Source organism: Gymnoscopelus braueri (assembly GCF_963280865.1).
Source record: "Gymnoscopelus braueri genome assembly, chromosome: 2".
Classification (NCBI taxonomy): domain Eukaryota; kingdom Metazoa; phylum Chordata; class Actinopteri; order Myctophiformes; family Myctophidae; genus Gymnoscopelus; species Gymnoscopelus braueri.
The window spans coordinates 14725701-14747237 of NC_137604.1; the positions used below are offsets into that span (position 1 = coordinate 14725701).

General features: G+C 44.8%; 1 protein-coding gene across 1 annotated transcript in view; it reads right to left on the reverse strand.

Moving 5' to 3' along the window:
- Positions 1-21537, reverse strand: part of LOC308103325 (uncharacterized protein) — a 49992-nt gene that overhangs the window by 17418 nt on the left and 11037 nt on the right. Inside the window, exons 8-11 of the mRNA XM_080453247.1 lie at positions 21166-21369; positions 15661-15698; positions 15502-15545; positions 317-471 (exon numbers count right to left, since the gene is read on the reverse strand). Of these exons, the coding sequence (XP_080309373.1) occupies positions 317-471; positions 15502-15545; positions 15661-15698; positions 21166-21369 (441 nt within the window). The remainder of the gene's footprint in view (positions 1-316; positions 472-15501; positions 15546-15660; positions 15699-21165; positions 21370-21537) is intronic.

Below are 21537 nucleotides of genomic sequence, written 5' to 3' on the forward strand. Positions count from 1 at the left end.
AACAAAGCTGCCCCATATTGGCAAAAAGTGATATTGCATAAATATTTGCACATCATTTCTGAATACACAATTGTTAATTGTGGGAATTAAAGCCCATTGTTAAAGGGAAAAATTGTTATTTTAGTTATTTCAGCAAGCAAAGATTCATTTGATTCGTCATCAAATTAAACTTTCTAAATTATACAGCCCTATGAGATAGCAATATCAGAATAGGCTGTACAGCACTGCTTGCTGGTGAGGAATAGGAAAATCTTGTATTTAGTCCAAATCCTCATTAAACCCTTCCCTGCAATGTGTTTGTGATACCTTCACCCACCTTTCCTAATTGTGTAGCCAGGATGATGTCTGTGGGAGCTCCAAACGGCTGGTACAGTTTGATGACATCACTCTCAGGAAGCCTAGTGATCAACACCATGGGATTTAAACTAAATTCCTCTTCTGAAGTTTTCTTGTGAAGTTTAGGCCCGTTTCCTGTAGGGGAAATTGGAGCCAGAATTGGAATCACTGGCTTTAAAAGGCATAAAGCACCATACCTTGGGAGTTCAACTCCCCCTATTTTTTCCTGTGACAGACAATAGAAACACACGCTGTCTTGGCTGGTGTAATGCCTAAGTAGTGGATATTATGCAGATTTTGTCAGCCATGTGTCGCGTTGGAATTGTGATTCCAACCCCCCTTGAATGTAGTTGGGAGAGCGGAGCCACTCCCATAATTTTTTTTCCATAAATGAATGAGTTGTCTCAAAAGCACTGAAGCATTTGCGGCCGGCGGAGGCACAAATCCAGTAAATGTGTTTAAAATTGTTTAGAACTGTAACTAAGAAATCAACTTCAGGTGTTAATTTTAGTTAACACTTCCTGTTATACAGGTCAGCTACTCCCGTGGACTTCTAGGAATCCAAAAACAATTATAGGTTGATGTTCTGTTCATTTCTGGCTGGCACATTACAGCTGCCAGCGGTGCGCCAATAGCCGAGTGGTTAAGGCGCATACCAAAGGCTCTGATGCCTGGCAGCATGTCCCAGGTTCGATTCCCGAGCCCAGCGGCGACTTTGCTGCATGTCATTCCCCGACTCTCTTCCTGCTTCCTGTCTCTCTCTACTGTGCTATCAAATAAAGGCAGAAAAGCTCCAAAAATATCAACATAAAGATAGATATAGTGGTGATATTTGGTCTGTACTGCCGTGTAGGCCTACCATTTATTTGTTCACATTGTTGCTATGGGGATAAGATGAGAAACTGTGGTTGGGATAAGTTGAGCCATTAAATCAGTGGGAAATATATTCTTCATTTTTTAAATGATCGTACACCACATGGCTTTCTTATTTAGTACATAGAGTTTATGAAGAGAGAGAGAAAAGCTTTAAAACACAATAGAACACTTTTATTCAGTGATCAATAACTCTGCTTTCTGATGCCTCAGCTCTGAGGGGATTAGCTTAGCTTTGAGAACTAGGCCAATGTGGGGGCAGAAGGTCGTGACCTATGACCTCGTGACCTATGACCCTGGCCTGCTAAACTAAATTGTATTAATAGAGAAGGTACTGGAAGAAGTGGACTTCCATTTCAGTTCCAGTCCATTTCCAGTTCCAGTTGATTTGTCAGTAAATCGAGATAAGCTGCCCACTCCTCTGCCCAGAAGTGGGTGTAAACCAAAAGAATACTATATGGCCAGAATGGGAGGTAAATCAGGCAGAGGAGCATCCCTACTGACAGCGTATGACGAACAAGGTCTACAGCTGAGCACAGCTGGTTGGGGCTTGATTAGGGGGCAACCAAGGAGCGCTCGTGGCCTAGTAACCTCAGGCCTATAAAGAAAGAACGTAGAAACAACTAGAAGAACACATAAGGGAGGGGGAATGCCTCGACACGGAGGATCAATTACTCGTTAAAAGATACGAGTCATGTCAAGATGACTTGACAACTAAGCAAGCAAACAACAGGTGGTGTTCGACACTGTGGTCCCATGTGGGACACAGTGGAGAGGTAACAAATAATTGTATGATGAGAGAATGAAATTAACTGTGTAATGAGGATGGTGATGCCCAGATATATTAGTAAGATAGACGGAAGAGAGGGAGAGAGATATTCGGGAGCCCAGAGAGGCAACATCGTTTGCTGTAATGCTTAAGCCTTGCTATGCTTACTGTAATAAACCTCTTCTGCTGATATAACTAACTTCAAGTTTGAGAGTGTTTCATTCTACCAATCCATCACCGGGAAGACTAAGTATTCCAAGGTACTACACCCACAAAGATTGGCGTCACGAAATCGGGAGTTTAATAAAGCGTTTCGTGAATTTTGACCGACGCCTCGCGCGGCGCAGCTGCAGCGGCCGGAGGACCGGGCCAATCTCGCGCTTCGCCTGTCGACAGAACTCAAGGTGGCCACCAGAGAAAAGGTAATAAAACTCGAGCCATTGATTCAGTGCCTTTTTGTGGAGTTCTCTCGCTGGGGGGAGACGGGGGGTCCCGGCCCGGGGCTGTGGGGCGCTGGGCGGGGAGGAGGAAAAAACAGCGAAACTATAAATAAAAGAATTTGTGCTGGGAATAGTACCAAAAAAAATAAATAAATACAAATAAATGTAGTTATTAGCGGATTGGAAGGTGAATGAATGCACGATTAAGCTTAATAACACTAACCAAGCATTAGAAGCATGTCTAACATTCTCAGCTTGAAAAGCCTTGCAAAGCAAAATTTTAATTGACCATAATTGGATAACAAGGTCGAGAGATAAACCGGTTAAAGAGATAAATTTAAGAGTTTGCAGTAAACTGTGCAGAGATATTGCGCAGATTTATACAAACAAAACACAGAGAGAACACGTCTAAAGAGATAACAGACGCATGAACAGCTACAATATAGAGCTTTAAAAGAGAACAGACTAAGAGAGTCTGACGAGGAAAATTACAGACGCATGAAAAAGCTACAATATAGAGCTTTAAGAAGGAACAGACTAAGAGAGAGTCTGAAGAGATAAAAATGACAATCTGTAAGTCTGAAAATAATACAGCCATCAGGCTGCGTAAGAGATTAAGCTGTATTCAGATAATTAAAGAGGTAAAAAGGCCAAGAGAACCAGTAACGTTACACAGAAAAAGAAATGAATGGTGAGCTCACATGTGATAATTTAGGAACATTTAAAGAGTAGAAAGCAATTATATAAATCAGCCGACAGGCTGAGAGTCAAGGTATTTATATAAGGAGATAGAGTAAATGTAGCTACACAGAGAATAAAATAATAATAATAATAATAATATATACTGTATAATCAAATTAATTAGAGCGCATAAAGTCATGACCAACCTGGAGAATTTAGACAGTGGAAATAAGAGAGCAATGGAAGTGTGTGGAGTACATGGCTGGTTTAATCACAGGTTGAGATAACTAGGTGCAATATTGGTGAGTGTGATGATCGTGATTGATGAGCGCATGATGGCTTAAATAGGACAATTTTACACTGAGTGAATGAAGTATTTAGAATGCATAGAAATAGAGTTATTTGGATGCCGTGCAGTGCGGATTTGAAAGAGTGCATGATGGCTTAAATGGGACAATTTTACAGTTAGTGAATGAAGTATTTAGAATGCATAGAAATAGAGTTATTTGGATGGCGTGCAGAATGGATTTGAATGAGCGCATGATGGCTTAAATAGGACAATTTTACAGTGAGTGAATGAAGTATTTTGAACGCATAGAAATAGACTCATTTGGATGGCGTGCAGTGTGGATTTAAAAGAGAATACAGAAAATCGATCGGAAAAAGGTTAAATAAATGCAATAAATGTACTAATAAAAAGAAAAATAACCTAACACAAAGAGAGGATAATTAAATGAAAAAACATGTTTTAAAGTGGACTAATTAAATGAAAAAAATAATGCAGTTTAGAACATTTGAACGCGGTAATTTAAAATAAACAAATTATGCGTCCCCAAGCCTGGATGACAACCTAAACTTGATATACGAGTTAGGTTGGAGCTTAGAGAGAGAGAGAGGAAAAATGGGAGAGCCAGCTTCACTGTGAATAGAAGGGGGATCCAATGTTAAGGAGGCGCCCCCACCCGTGCTGGCCTCTCTGCCTCTCGTGGCTCTCTCTCTGTGAAGCCTGGATGACAACCTAAACTTGATATACGAGTTAGGTTGGAGCTTAGAGAGAGAGAGAGGAAAAATGGGAGAGCCAGCTTCACTGTGAATAGAAGGGGGATCCAATGTTAAGGAGGCGCCCCCACCCGTGCTGGCCTCTCTGCCTCTCGTGGCTCTCTCTCTGTGAAGCCTGGATGACAACCTAAACTTGATATACGAGTTGGGTTGGAGCTTAGAGAGAGAGAGAGGAAAAATGGGAGAGCGAGCTTCACTGGGAATAGAAGGGGGATCCAGCGCTAAGGAGGCGCCCCCACCCGTGCTAACCTCCTCTGCCTCTCGTCTATATCTCTGTGCCTCTGTAGGCCCCTGGTGTTATTTACCAGGTCAGAATAGAATAGTGAAGCAGTGGTCGGTTTGACGTTTAAAATAATGTGTGGATTGCGTGAACATTTTAAAACTTTGTAAAGTATTTAGATTTAAGGGTTTCTGAAAATCTAGAAGAATATTTCTTTTTTGAAATCTACCTCAGGTCTACCTCAAATATCACAAATGCTGCTGTATTTGCACAGACACACACACACACACACACACACACACACACACACACACACACACACACACACACACGCATAACTACTGTAACACACACACACACACACACACACACACACACACACACACACACACGCATAACTACTGTAACACACACACACACGCACACACACACACACACACATACACACACACACATATACACACACCCACAACACACAAGCAACCACATTGGTTCCATAAACAATTTATACAAGAACATTTATCAATACAGCTACCTCAAAAGAATATATCACAACGCTGCTAAGGAACCTTTGTGATATATAAGGAACCTTTGTGATGTAAAGAGAGACGGGTGACGGTGTGGTTGACGTTGTGGTTTAAAAGTGTATTAATGTTGTGTTGTAAATGTTATAACCCCTACAGAAGGAGAGGCAGTCAGCAGAGAGGCTGACTAGGGGCGATAGAAGAGAGACTAAGGGAAGACAAAACAGGTGACGGTGTGTTTTAACGTTGTGTGTGAAAGTGTAGTAACGTTGTGTTATGAATGGTGATCCCATGTAAAGAGATACAAAGAGATATACGGAGATATACAGAGATATACAGAGATATACAGAGATACTCTGAGAGATACAGAGATACAGAGATACAGAGATACAGAGATATACAGAGATATACAGAGATACTCTGAGAGATACAGAGATACAGAGATATACAGAGATATACAGAGATATACAGAGATATACAGAGATATACAGAGATACTCTGAGAGATACAGAGATACAGAGATATACAGAGATATACAGAGATATACAGAGATATACAGAGATATACAGAGATATACAGAGATACTCTGAGAGATACAGAGATACAGAGATACAGAGATATACAGAGATATACAGAGATATACAGAGATATACAGAGATACTCTGAGAGATACAGAGATACAGAGATACAGAGATATACAGAGATATACAGAGATACTCTGAGAGATACAAAGAGATACAGAGATATACAGAGATATTCAGAGATATACAGAGATATACAGAGATATACAGAGATACTCTGAGAGATACAGAGATACAGAGATACAGAGATATACAGAGATATACAGAGATATACAGAGATATACAGAGATACTCTGAGAGAGACAGAGAGATACTCTGAGAGATACAAAGAGATACAGAGATACAGAGATATACAGAGATATACAGAGATACTCTGAGAGAGACAGAGAGATACAGAGATACAGAGATACAGAGATACAGAGATACAGAGATATACAGAGATATACAGAGATACTCTGAGTGATACAGAGATACAGAGATACAGAGATATACAGAGATATACAGAGATATACAGAGATATACAGAGATACTCTGAGAGATACAGAGATACAGAGATACAGAGATATACAGAGATATACAGAGATACTCTGAGAGATACAAAGAGATACAGAGATATACAGAGATATACAGAGATATACAGAGATATACAGAGATACTCTGAGAGATACAAAGAGATACAGAGATATACAGAGATATACAGAGATACTCTGAGAGATACAGAGATACAGAGATACAGAGATATACAGAGATATACAGAGATATACAGAGATACTCTGAGAGATACAAAGAGATACAGAGATACAGAGATATACAGAGATATACAGAGATACTCTGAGAGAGACAGAGAGATACAGAGAGATACAGAGATACAGAGATACAGAGATATACAGAGATATACAGAGATACTCTGAGAGATACAGAGATACAGAGATATACAGAGATATACAGAGATATACAGAGATACTCTGAGAGATACAAAGAGATACAGAGATACAGAGATATACAAAGAGATATACAAAGAGATACAGAGAGATACAAAGAGATACAGAGATACAGAGATACAGAGATACAGAGATATACAGAGATATACAGAGATACTCTGAGAGAGACAAAGAGATACAGAGAGATATAGAGATACAGAGATATACAGAGATATACAGAGATATACAGAGATATACAGAGATATACAGAGATACTCTGAGAGAGACAAAGAGATACAGAGAGATACAGAGAGATACAGAGATACAGAGATATACAGAGATATACAGAGATATACAGAGAGAGATACAGAGAGATACAGAGAGATACAGAGATACAGAGATACAGAGATATACAGAGATATACAGAGATATACAGAGATACTCTGAGATATACAAAGAGATATACAAAGAGATAATAAGAGAGAGAGAGAGAGGTCCATAGTTACTGTAGGTACAGTAAGAGAGAGGTCCATAATTACTGTAGGTACAGTAAGAGAGAGGTCCATAATTACTGTAGGTACAGTAAGAGAGAGGTCCATAGTTACTGTAGGTACAGTAAGAGAGAGGTCCATAGTTACTGTAGGTACAGTAAGAGAGAGGTCCATAATTACTGTAGGTACAGTAAGAGAGAGGTCCATAGTTACTGTAGGTACAGTAAGAGAGAGGTCCATAATTACTGTAGGTACAGTAAGAGAGAGGTCCATAGTGTACTGTAGGTACAGTAAGAGAGAGGTCCATAGTGTACTGTAGGTACAGTAAGAGAGAGGTCCATAATTACTGTAGGTACAGTAAGAGAGAGGTCCATAATGTACTGTAGGTACAGTAAGAGAGAGAGAGAGGTCCATAGTGTACTGTAGGTACAGTAAGAGAGAGGTCCATAATTACTGTAGGTACAGTAAGAGAGAGAGAGACACACAGAGAGAGAGAGAGAGAGAGACACACAGAGAGAGAAAGACTCTATAAACGTCATTGACTCGAAAACGCGTCGACGCTTTAGACGCGTTGGACGCGCGTTCATTGTTTAATCTCTGATTGCGCTATAATGTTAAGTTATTTCAATCTTATTTTCGAGTTCCACTTGCTTCAACCACACCTGCATCCGATTTCATGACCTGGGTTCCGTTTCCGGTTTTTGATTTTTATCCCTGGTCATTTTCGTCCAGGAAAAAAAAAAAAAAAAAAAAAAAAAAAAAAAAAAGTTTTTCACACGGTATAACAAACGAACGGACATGTTATCTGCTATAATCTATGGTCTGGGTGACGATCAGTCATCACTGTCGTGTATCACATCGTAATTTTGGCCGATTGGACAATCTGCCGATCAGTCACCAATCAGTCACATCAGTTGTAATGTATTCACTGTTTGACTGTGTGTGTGGGGTGCGAGCTGACATGACAGCTCATTAAGCTATCATGTGCTGCTCTCTAGAGGCGGACTGGAGGCTCTAGAGAAAAAACCACTGAGGGAGTCAAATGAAAATACTCTGGCAGTCAACGACTCTGGCAGTCAAAGAGTTAAGACACACAAAGAGAGAGAGACACACAGACACAGAGCGTTCGAAATTTGGATGGTTTTAGAGAGAATTAATGAATTAAAGGTTACTTCCGTAACCATGGTTTATGAATTAAGAACGAGTGTTCACATACAGTCACTACCATCGAAATTTGGATGGTTTTAGAGAGAATTAATGAATTAAAGGTTACTTCCGTAACCATGGTTTATGAATTAAGAACGAGTGTTCACATACAGTCACTGCCATCGAAATTTGGATGGTTTTAGAGAGAATTAATGAATTAAAGGTTACTTCCGTAACCATGGTTTATGAATTAAGAACGAGTGTTCACATACAGTCACTACCATCGAAATTTGGATGGTTTTAGAGAGAATTAATGAATTAAAGGTTACTTCCGTAACCATGGTTTATGAATTAAGAACGAGTGTTCACATACAGTCACTACCATCGAAATTTGGATGGTTTTAGAGATAATTAATGAATTAAAGGTTACTTCTGTAACCATGGTTTTGTTAATTGAGAACGAGTGTTCACATACAGTCACTACCATCGAAATTTGGATGGTTTTAGAGAGAATTAATGAATTAAAGGTTACTTCTGTAACCATGGTTTTGTTAATTGAGAACGAGTGTTCACATACAGTCACTGCCATCGAAATTTTGGATGGTTTAATGAACTAATCATGCAACTAATTAAAGGTCGGCTTTACGTATTCACGATTTTTTCTCTTTTTGAATTTTATTTTATTTTAATTTTGTCTCATTTTATTTTTATCAGCAATATTTTGAGAGAGTAAATCATAAGGATAAGGAGGGAACAAGAATAATGACATTGTGAATGAGGGAACAAGAATAATGACATTGTGATCACTGAAGTCCACAGAAGTTCAAGAGAAAGTACAGCTAAAGAACAGACAACTATAATTCCCACTACAGCTAAAGAACAATTCCCACTACAGCTAAAGATGGAACAGCCCTACAACATGAAGAACAGACAACTATAACTCCCACTACAGCCAAAGAATAGACAACTATAACTCCCACTACAGCTAAAGAACAGACAACTATAATTCCCACTACAGCTAAAGAACAATTCCCACTACAGCTAAAGAACAATTCCCACTACAGCTAAAGAACAGACAACTATAACTCCCACTACAGCTAAAGAACAGACAACTCTGAGGCCTGCAACAGAAACAAGAGGAAGAGGAAGAGGGCTCACAAGAGGAGGACCGGACCAATCTCGGGCTTCGCCTGTCGACAAAACTCAAGGCGGCCGCCAGGAAAAAGAATGGACAAGCAACCAGAGACAAAGAAGCTAGCATTGTCATTAAAGACAAAGAAGAAAACAAGTTTGGAGAACAAGAAGAATGTTTCCGTGATTAAAGGCAAAGAAGATGGGCCAGGGGTCCAGAGAACGGCTCAGGCAATACTGACAGAAGAATACCCAATGTTGGGAAAAGTACTGCAGGAGACTAATAACAAATGGGCGAAGAGAACAAAAGAAAAGGCCACAATCTGGCCACCAGAGGGCACATTTGACATCAATGTGTGCAAACAAATGCACACATTAATCAGAAATCACAAGAAGGAAAAGAACGGGAAGAAAAGAGAAGAGAAGAGGGTGAAAGAACTTGCAATCCTTAAAATGTACCAGAAGAAAGGACAGGAGCTTGCTGACAATCTCCTAGCGTGCAGAAGAACGGCCATGAAGGAAAATGCAAGCGCACCACCGGAATATCACGTTCAAGCTCCAGTCTTTGAGAAAATCACAATGTGCGGAAACTATGAATATGAGAGGGAGGATGAAGAATCAAAGGCTCCATCAAGAAGAACACTGAGATCAGGCACGCTGTATCCAGACACAGATACAAGCCCAAAGAAAAAGAAGCAAGGAGGATATGAACAGACTGTGATGGAGAAACTCAGACAAGCAGAAGGAGCCGAAGATGAGGATACCGGTCGGAAGAAGATGGAGAGGATGTCACTAGAACACAACAGAGGGGGTGCGGCCAGAAAACACCATCAAGAGGGCAGAGACATGACATCACCACCAAGAGAAAACCACCATGACAATATGAGGACAGCACTCCAAAAATTCAGACAGTTTGAGAAACAGCATCAAGGGAAGCCCAGAGCCCCAGGGGAAGAGCAGCATCAAAGGGAGTCCAGAAGCCAAGGCAAGGAAGACCACAGAGGGACAGTTTTTGTGTTAGAGAGCAGCACAGATGTCAGCCTCAATGAACCAAACCAAGGAGACCAGCAACCACCATTCATCATACCAATAGCAACAATGGAAATATCAGGAAGGATGGAAAAGAGAGATAACATCACCCAAAAAACAGCGACGGTACAACCAGACACACAAGGGAGCCAGATGATGGGACCAGTGATAATCAGAGGAGAGCGTTTCGATTACACACCATTTTCCGCTGGAGACATGGACAGTCTGCTATCAAAAATCCCAAACATATTCGAAGGAGCCCACAAATTCATACAAGAATTTGAGGAACGCACCGTACAATACATCTTGAGTGTCGGCGACATAAAAAGTGTTCTTTGTCGCGCTCTAGGACGACATGAGATGAAAGATTTACTTCATGAGACGACGATGTGTCACACGATTGATACACAAGCAAGAGACGCAGATCTGTTCAACAACTATCGACACTCACTGTGGCAAGAAATGAAGAGAAGATACCCTGCTCGGATAAAACCAGGAATGCTGACAGGAAAAAAAATAAAGAATGAAGAGACAGCAGGGGTCTACATCCAGAGAATACAGAAAGTCTGGAGACTGGAGATGGGAACGAATCCGGAAAATGACGGAAATGAGAACGGAATGAGAACACTGTTCCGGGGGGCAGTTCTGAGTGGCCTTCCTAATAAAGTGCGCTCATCGCTGAATGATTTCGTGGGGATCACTTCCATGACTTTTATCATGTTTTGCGAACATGTGGAACATGTCCTGGAAAAATACAGAAATGAAGAAACCAGATTGATGGAAAACGATACAGCACAAACCAGAAAACTGACCCAGATGCGAATCCAGATGGCGAAAAACGAATAAGAAGCAAGGAAGTTTGAAGTAACAGAAGGGACCAAAAAGGAGGAGGACAAGAAACCTGCGTATAGAAGAGAGGAGGATAGGAGGAGACAATACAAGAAAGTAATTATGAACATTTTTCGTTGGTTTACAAGAAATTAGTTATGAACATTTTTCGTTATAGGTAAACCAACCCCAAGACAAGGAAGACCAACAAGAGTCAAGACAAAGAGCAAAAATCACCACAAAACCCAGAGTAACCGCCAGAGGAAGGTGAGCGACAAAACCCAGAGGAACCGCCAGAGGAAGGTGAGCGACAAAACCCAGAGGAAGCTTGGTTTTGTCAAGAAGGTTGTCACCAGTGGGACCCAACGACACCTGAAACCACACCACCCCAGACAGAACAGGGACCATACTCACCCAGGGAGGAAAGGTATGGTACCAGGGAAGAAAGATATGGTATACAAGAGCATCAGACACTTCCACGCATGAGGAGGATCCAGAAGAAGAGCCTACCAAGTCCAAAGAAGAAGAACCTACCAAGTCCAAAGAAGAAGAGCCTACCACAGAAGAAGAGCCTACCATGTACAAGGAAGAGGAGCCTACCACGTCCAAAGAAGAAGAGTATACTACGTCCAAAGAAGAGGTGCCACCAGAGGGACCAACCAACAGCCCAGGGAGCAGTCAAGGAGAAAGCAACAGATGCAATGACACTACCGAGGGAAGAACAACAATAGATGAAACTCCAGATAAGAAATCATCAATGACCAGTGTTCCAGAGCATCCAACCACGTCCCAGGTGCCAGGGAGAGGGAGAGACGGAAGCAGAACCAGAAGAACCAGAAGGGCCAGAGACCACAAGGACAGGACAAGCAGAACCAGAGGGACCCGCAACGACCAGGAGACAGGAGAGACCAAAAGAGAGGCCAGAGAGGACAGCGAACACAACGAAAGCAATTAAAAAGGGTAAGAACCCAAAATCAACCTGCATCAGATACATATAACACATATAAACTGGTACAACAGCTACATATGTACTGGTATTATAAGAATGATAAAATGATTCTTTCTAAGCATAGGGAATTCCCAACCTCAGACGGCTTGGTCGGCTGGGGTCTTCGGGGATTACGTTTGTTGTTTTGTTTGTTATTTTAGTTTGTTTTTTGTGGAGACAGGCTGGGCGAGACTGGACGTAGTCTGAGCCAGTAAGGACTCTGAAGATAGTTTAGGGAAACATTAGAGGAAGAATCATTATATAATCCCAAAAGGTGATCATTATATAATCCCAAAAGGTGATCATTATATAATCCCTCAATGTGTATATGTGTATGTGTTATAGAAAAGAGAAAAGAAAAAAAAAAAAGAAAAAAAGAGTGATATATATGTCACAGGGAAAATGGCATTCCAGGGAAATTGACAGGGGAGCGCTTGTTTTATAGGCACGGGGCGGTGCTGCGAGGCGGGGCTTTGATGCGAGGACGACGACCACAACAACAACATACTAACCAGGAAGCTACACTAGGGGAACGCTGAAAATAAAATGGATAATATGAGAGAAATACTCAAGTAAAGTACGAATACCTCAAAATTGTACTTGAGTAAATCTACTTTGTTACTTTGCACCACTAGTACAAGCCTCAGTGGCGCACTTCGATAATCATTGGACTCCCCACCCACTACCACTGGGAGCCGGGGTTTGACTCCAGCTTGGGACATTACTTTTTCAAACAACCGCGGACTACTTTTTTTTCGCTGATAAAGTATAGTTTTGGACCATGACGGAAGGCGCTCCGACTTAGCAGACCTTGAGCCCGAGGAGTCGCGCCCGAGCGCCTCCAGGCGCGAGTGCCCGCGACGACCGGGCGATGGTCTGCTAGTCGACTTAAGCGCCGTCCGAGTTATGTACCGATAGGCACAGAATCGTAAATGATGTTGTGTGGGGACTGCGTTTGCCCCAAGTGCCACTCACTGCACTAACATAGCCCGCCAGGCCCGCCCCCTGGAGTGTGTGTGTGTGTGTGTATGTGTGTGTACACGCGCGCGTGTGCGCATGCGTGTGTGCGTGCTGGTTTGTGCATGCGTGCGTGTGTGGTGTGGGGCTCATGTCTGGCTTGCATTGCCCTCTAGCGTTGATTCTACAGAATTGCATGAGGGGCATGAAAACAAGCGTACCCCTTTCAATTTCCCTGGAATGCCATTTTCCCTGTAACATATATATTACTAAGACATGCATTTCCTCTCTTTTATGTCCATCATGATGACGGAGTTCCGGCTGGCAAACATCTCCCGCACACCGCAGTAGAAATGGACAACTATACTTGGCTGTGTATTTCTAGGCACAGCACAAGTGGACTTGGATACTGGACAGTTAAGTGTCACGTGTCCGTGACAGAGGAAGGGATGATTGAGGGGTACGATCGGTACCAGGAAGAACTGTCACATCGAAGGTTTTCTGAACTATCGCTTTTGCACTATGGGACGGAGTACGGAAGACAAATATTAGATGAAGGACGCGGGAAGCTTTGTTATAAGAAAAGAATACGCAGAATTGCAGTTTATTACATTCCAAATGTCATTTATTACATTCCATTTTGTTATTACATTCCAAATGTCATTTATTACATTCCATTTTGTTATTACATTCCAAATGTCATTTATTATTTCAGTTTATTATATTACATTCCATTTGTTATGACTAGTTTATTACAAGTCATTTATTATTACAGTTATACAAGTCATTTATTATTACAGCAGCAGTTATACAAGTCATTATTATTACAGTTATTATTAAAGTAGAGTAACAGTTATTATTAAAGTAGAGTACTTTATTACTTTATTAGAGTAATAAGAGTAGAGTAAATAGTAAAGTAGAGTAGAGTAAACAAGTAGAGTGGTTCATTTACAAAAGTACAGTGAGAGGACAATCGTGTATTACTTTTACTTAAGAGTATTTACAAGTGCATCATACCAAAACGACCAAAAGTGCAACATACCAAAACGACCAAAAGTGCATCATACCAAAACGAGTTAAAAGTTAAGAGTAATTGACTAGTCTCACATTATAGCCTATAAAACATGAATGTTGAGTGCATTATGTTGAGTGCATTATAGAGTGTTTGAGTGCATTATAAGAATGTTTGACTGCACATTATGCACTTTATGAAGTGAAAGCCATACTTAGCCATATTTAGCCATACTTATCTCATAGACAACCCGACCTGGCAATCCCGACCTGGCAGAGATAGACAAATTATTGTCTAGAGGAAGGATTATGTGGGGGCAGAAGGTCGTGACCTATGACCTCGTGACCTATGACCCTGGCCTGCTAAACTAAATTGTATTAATAGAGAAGGTACTGGAAGAAGTGGACTTCCATTTCAGTTCCAGTCCATTTCCAGTTCCAGTTGATTTGTCAGTAAATCGAGATAAGCTGCCCACTCCTCTGCCCAGAAGTGGGTGTAAACCAAAAGAATACTATATGGCCAGAATGGGAGGTAAATCAGGCAGAGGAGCATCCCTACTGACAGCGTATGACGAACAAGGTCTACAGCTGAGCACAGCTGGTTGGGGCTTGATTAGGGGGCAACCAAGGAGCGCTCGTGGCCTAGTAACCTCAGGCCTATAAAGAAAGAACGTAGAAACAACTAGAAGAACACATAAGGGAGGGGGAATGCCTCGACACGGAGGATCAATTACTCGTTAAAAGATACGAGTCATGTCAAGATGACTTGACAACTAAGCAAGCAAACAACAGGTGGTGTTCGACACTGTGGTCCCATGTGGGACACAGTGGAGAGGTAACAAATAATTGTATGATGAGAGAATGAAATTAACTGTGTAATGAGGATGGTGATGCCCAGATATATTAGTAAGATAGACGGAAGAGAGGGAGAGAGATATTCGGGAGCCCAGAGAGGCAACATCGTTTGCTGTAATGCTTAAGCCTTGCTATGCTTACTGTAATAAACCTCTTCTGCTGATATAACTAACTTCAAGTTTGAGAGTGTTTCATTCTACCAATCCATCACCGGGAAGACTAAGTATTCCAAGGTACTACACCCACACCAACAACAAGACAACACAGTTATCAATAACAGTTTACTGGGTCATGTTGTTTAACACTTCAGTGCTTCAGCTGTCACCAATATCTAGAATGAAGTAGAAGTCAGGTGGATTGCTACAAATGTTGTGTCTGCTTTTTTCAATAGCACTGCTCTGTCTACTGAAAATGGTAGCATGTTAGCACGGAGGCAATGCAAATGCATCTTTAATGAGCAACAGAGTCAACACAGAGCGAAAGAGACACTATTTTAGTCGCAAATGGGAGTGAAATAGTCACAGCGTCAAGGTCTGACTCATTTCATTCATTCATTTCCATTACGCTTCTGGGTAAAGAGGCTCTCAGGTTGACCTACATTATATTGAATAAATACTGAAGTATATGTTGTATTCTCTCCATGGCCTTTGGCATCATCTTACCTGAATCCTCACCACCTATGGCAGACAGTTCCTGGGTAGATGTCCTGTGAAGACACAAACACAAAGTAGTTTTATCTCTGATGTGTTTTGTTAGAGATGGGGGAGTGAGAGGGTATGCACAGCAGGCTTGGAAGAGAAGGAAGAACAAATCTAACTTACCCTTTACTGACTGCTGTTGAATAGTCTGCTTCTGGTTTCTAAAAGGACACAAGGCAATACATAAAATGCATTTATTAAAGGATCTACACCATGAATTTAAAAAAGAATAATAATATTTAATATCATATTGTTTATGTCCCTCAAACGTTTTTCAAAAGGTTTGAGCCTAAATCAAGCCTCAGATTTTTTTTTTTTTTTTTTGGTTGGAACTGAAAAACGGGAGGGATTGTACCCTGACGTGACGTCACGTCAGGGTGCAAATCAGTTTGGCCTGTTTTGAGACCAATTTACAGAAAACCCCAGATTTGCTGTGAAAGCCTGAGTGTTCAAACTGGGGTATTTTTGGGGATAGAAGAGAGGTAGGGGAGACCAAAAACACACAAAAAATAAGAAAAAGTTAAAATTCATGGTGTAGTCCCTTTAAGACAATTAATCACATACTCTAAGTAGAGTATTCAGACATCAATGGATCAAACTGTATCTGAACCACTTTTAACAGATCTCTTATTACTCATAATCATTGTTTTCATATTTTCTAATCTTCAACACACATTCAAAATAAATGTTTGTCCCTGATGTGTTATCTCTGACCTCCACACGCCCCATGCTGGAGCCACTAGCAGCACCGACCGACCATGAAGTCTCACCCTCTAGTGTTGAGAGGATCAGGTCCAGTGGCGGGAACGCATACTGCAGTTCGTCCGGCCAGTCGTGTGCTAGGGCATCCATGCCCAGGGAATGGTCCCCCACCCTCATCGAGAAAAAGTGAGAACACTTCGCGTTCTCTCTGGAGGCAAACAAGTCGACCTGCGCCCGGCCAAACCTGGCCCAGATCAGGTCCGCCACCCTCGGTTTGAGGGACCAGTCCTCGTACCGAAGTCCGCCCCTGGACAGTAAGTCCGCTCCACTGTTCAGGAGACCCGGTACATGCGAAGCTCGTATTGACGCGAGTCGCACCAACGCGTCAGTCTGCACGCCAGGCTGTCCAACACCAGGGAGCGCAAGCCCCCCTGCCTGTTGATATAGCACATGGTCGTGGTGTTGTCTGTCCTGATAGTGACATGACAACCGCGGATGCGAGCCTCGAAGTGTTTGAGGGCGAGGAAAACCGCCATCAGCTCCAGGTAGTTGATGTGGGCCTCCCGTAGACTGGGGTCCCACACTCCCCTGGCCGAGCGGCCTTCGTGGACGGCCCCCCAGCCTGTCAGGCTGGCGTCCGTGGTGATGACCTTCCGTGACGTCACAACCCCTACACTGACCCCCTCGGACAGAAAAACCGCTTGTGACCACGGCCTGAGTGCTTCCACGCACCGTGGAGGCACTAACACTTTCCGAGAACCCATAGTGGACGGGATCCCTAGAGCCAACATCCACCTCTGGAAAGGTCTCATGTAGAGCCTGCCCAAACGGACCAGGTGTATGGCCGAAGCCATGAGACCTGCCGCTTGCATGCACAGCCTGTAACTGACTTGACGCCCCACGTGAAAAGACCTCACACAGGCCAAAAAGCTGTCTATCCTGTCTTGGGATAGGCGCGCCACGAGCGTGTTCGAGTCCAGTAGGATCCCTATGAAGGTGGTCCGCTGGGACGGAACCAACACGCTCTTCTTGGCGTTGATGGTGAAACCTAGAGACGTTAGGTGAGAGATGGCCACACGCGTGTGTTGCATCACCTCCTCCCTCGAGCCCGCCGCCAAGAGCCAGTCGTCAATGTAAGTCGACAGACGGATCCCCTACCTCCTCAGTGGAGCCACGGCTGCGTCCGTGCATTTCACGAACACCCTGGGGCTGAGAGGCATTTCAAAGGGGAGGACATTGTATTCGTACACCCTCCCCTCGAACCCGAAGCGCAGGAACTTCCTGTGCGGTGGGTAAATCGGGATGTGGAAGTAAGCATCTTTGAGATCGATGCTGGTCCACCAGTCCCCCTGACGCACCGTGCGTAAAAGCGCAGCGGTTGTCAACATTCGAAAGTTGAAAACCGTATTTGTTGAGACCCTTCAGGTTCAGAATGGGTCGTACACCCCCCCCCCCCTTCTTTTTCACCAGAAAATATTTCGAATAGAAACCCAGTCGGTTCTGGTTCGGAAGTAATTCTGTGACAGCGCCTTTGCTCAAGAGGGAGGCAACCTCCTCCCTCAAAGTACTGGCTGCTGGACCCGTTGCCTTGGAAAACAACACTTTGTCTGTCATGGGGGGTTTTCTGGAGAATTGTAACCTGTAACCCTTCTGTATTGTGCGTAATACCCAAGGATTCGGCTTGCAAATCTTCCATTGCTCCACACACCGAGCGAGTGGATTGGACGATGACGTCATCGGCCGCTCGGAGTGTGTGTGCGTTGCCATGGGGACCAAAGACGCTACTACTGGTGCTAGCAGCGCTAACCCTGTGTGCGTTGCCATGGGGACCAGTGACGCTGCCACTGCCGCCGGCGGTGCTAACCCTGAGGTGTCCGCTCGAGGCAGTAGAGGTACTAACGGTCCGTCCCGAGGACCCGGCGGGGTCACGTGACTGGTCACGGGGACCTTCCCTGACGTCAACATCCGGTTTGTCCGCCAGCGCAGCTTGTCTGTTTCCATGGAAACCAACGGCGCTGTCACTCTGACAGACGGGGCCGTCCGAAATAAGCCTACCTTGGCCGTCACCCTCTCGTCTGAGCCCAAAGGCTCCGTACGGAGCGTCGACAAAGTCGACCTCCCCGTAGGGGGTGCTTTGTCGCTCGTTAGCGGCGAACGAGGCCTGTAGCCCGTGAGGCGGTACGGCAAAGGGGGCATCTGTCCCTCCAAAATGGCGGAGACAGAGGTCCGCTCTTTCTGACCCAAGTACTTCCGGTTCACAGTGGCGTTTGGTCGCTTCCTGTGAGACGGAAGCCTGTGAGACGGAAGGCAAAACCGGCGTGACCCTATTCCACTGGCGCTTTGGCGCCCTCTGGCGGACAAGGGCGACGTCGTTTTTTTTATTACCTTCATATGATCCAAAACATGCACAGATGTTGTCCGAACAATGTCTGGGACACCGGGGTTCGGGTGTCCCCGACATTGTGGGCTCATGGAATGATGGCATAGATTTACTGCATGTACAGAGGTTATCCCAACAATGTCTGGTACACCGGAATTCGGGTGTCTCAGGCATTGTGGGCTTATGGAAAGATGACATTGATTTATTGCATGCACAGGGGTTACCCCAGCAATGTCTGGAGCCCCGGAATTCGGGGGCCCCAGGCATTGTGGGTTTATACAATGAGAGCGTTGGAGCAGAGGTGCCCTCGGGACGGGGACCCCACTGCTCCGCTGCTCTAGGCCATGTGAAAGAACGAGCTGGTTTGTAACATGTAACACATTTATTTTCTTTGGCAGAAAAAAAAGGTACTTTTGCACACATCGCACTTTTCACGTAAACATTGCTTTGCACACATAAATCGTCCACATTCTGTAAACAACGTTTTTTCGCACTCGTGGAGCCGTCCATGACTCTGTCCATCGAGGCCTGAAAAGCCACTGTCCTCTTCCCCAACATGAACGGCTGAGGGGGGGGCTGAGCCGGTCTGTGCACCGGCGATAAAATGTCACTTAACCCGCGCGCCACGGCGAGGCTTCCCTGTGTCGCGACGTGGAGGCCGGCTGGTGTTGGATGCGGGTGGCTGACGGGGAGAAGCTCTGCCCCGGTTGTTCCCCGCGTCGTGAGCTCTTTCCCGCGAGCTCGCCTGGGCCGAAGAGGACCGAGAGGTGCTGGCCTGTCCACGGCGAGAGGAGGAGGAACGTCCTCTGCCTGCGGGCCTTTCGCTGCGGGGTTTTGAAGACGGAGGAGGAGCTGGCTCCAAAACTCCAGCCGCTGCTTCCCTCTGGGCCTTCCTGGAATCGGTGGAGACGCGGAGGAATTCTGAAGCGCCCGCGAAGAGATTGTCTGGCCTCAACGGGAGCGCCATGACACTCTTCTTTGCATCCACCACCTCGGATCTGAAAATGGCCAGATCGAGCCACCGAGCTCGTTCAATCGCCGCGTTGTCCGCCATGGACTTCCCCATCCATGCTGTAGCGTGGCGAGTGACTTTAATGGTCAACTGCTGTAGAGCTTCCAGCTCCTCAGCGTCCTCGCCCCAAGCCTCCTTTAGCTCGGCTAGCCGCTTGGCTGTCGAGCCCTGGAGGATGGCCACCATATTTAGCGCGCGCGCTGCCAGCGCCGCCGACTTGTAAGCCTTCTTTACCGCCACGGAAAGCAACTTTTCTTTGGGGGCGGTGAAATGAGGCTCGGGAGTCAGGGCCACTGCATGTCGCTGGTCCACGATGCCCTGGGCCAACACGGAGTCCATGGGGGGGCAGGCGATGAGACCCATTTTAGGCGCGTCCACCACGTTGAGAGAGAATCCAAGACGAGCCGGCTCGGAGTGGTTCTCCCAGGTGGACATGAGGGCCCTCGCGAAGCCCCTGGCGGCCGGGACTTTCCTGGACCTTGGCGCACGCTGATCCTGGGGAGCCAGGCCTTGGTAGTCGTCATCCGGAGCGGTGGACGGGCGCTCGAGACCACATCTAGCCAAGGCTCTCTTGATGATGGCCGAGACTGGTTCCTCCCGTTTGGCGGCATCGGAGTCTAGCTCCTGGCTGGCCGGCCAGCTGGGCACCAGCTGACCGCCCGAGGCTCCTAGGACGCCGTCCCGAAGAGGACTGGTGGCGACCGCTCCGGAAGCCTCCTGGAACGAGGGTATCTCACCCTCCTCGTCCCCCTCGTCCATGCTGTGGGTGCTGCCGTCGTCGGAACCCTCGCTGTCGTCTGGCGACGCACCGCTGTCCCGGTACGCCTGCTGTGGCAGCGGAGAAGACGGCTGGGAAGAGGGGGATGAAGCGCCGCTAGTTAGCTGCACCCGGGTGGTTCCCCCGGGCACAGCGCCAGCGGCTGTCGTAGTGCTGCGTAGCACGGCTGGTGTAGCAGCCTGAATTTGACAAGAAACCTTGGTTAAAGTGGCAGTAATGGGCTGGTCTCTGATGGAGAGGCTGCTACACTGGGCCAGAGCCAGAGCATCCTCTATATGTTCAAATACAAGGAATTTGACATAGAAAAGTCATAGAGTAATTAGGATTTAAAAAAGGAAAAAATAAAAAAAATAGGAATAAAATGTTACGGTCTAATAAGTAAAAAAGCTAAGGGGCATTACAGCACTCTTTACAGCAAGGATAAGGATAATTCCTTTAACAGGTCCTTGCGGTCTTGTTTCCAATGAGGGCCTGTGAGCAATTAGGGGTTAAGAGTCTTGCTCAGGGACATATTTCATTTCATCGACACATTTAATGGCCTGGGCTGGAATCGTACCTGGGGCAACCAGGGCCTCTGGCTCCCTAGGCGGGCTCACTAACCACTCAGCTATGGCCGCCCCATAATGGAATACATATTTTAGTGTGAAAGAAGATGTACTTGAGGTCATGTTAATCCAGAAGCCCTAGACATAAATAATAGCCGATTTTATTTGTGAATTACATAGTATGGGACAGTTCCATTTATAGCAGGAGTACCTTCTGTTTTTCCTCCTCCTCCTCTGCCTCATTGCGAGCCAACAGAACCACGCTGTTGATCTTTTCAAAGCCCCCGACCAAATCTGTCACTTCCTCTTCTGTGACCGTGGTGGGGACGCCTGTCAGGTGAACCAGATGAGACGCAGCCTTGGTCGACTGGGAACTCGGAGTGGACACTTTCTTAGCCGGTGGACCTTTGGCAGACTGGAAAACAGTGACTTTTAGATCGCGAAAAGGTTGCTCAATCACCTCTAACCTAAACGTCTGCTTGGTGCAGTTGGTGCAGTTTGTTGGAGCCATCACTTGGGACTGTGGAATCACCACCAGTGGGTGCAATGTGCTCTGCACAAGCTCAAGAACTTAATTCATAAT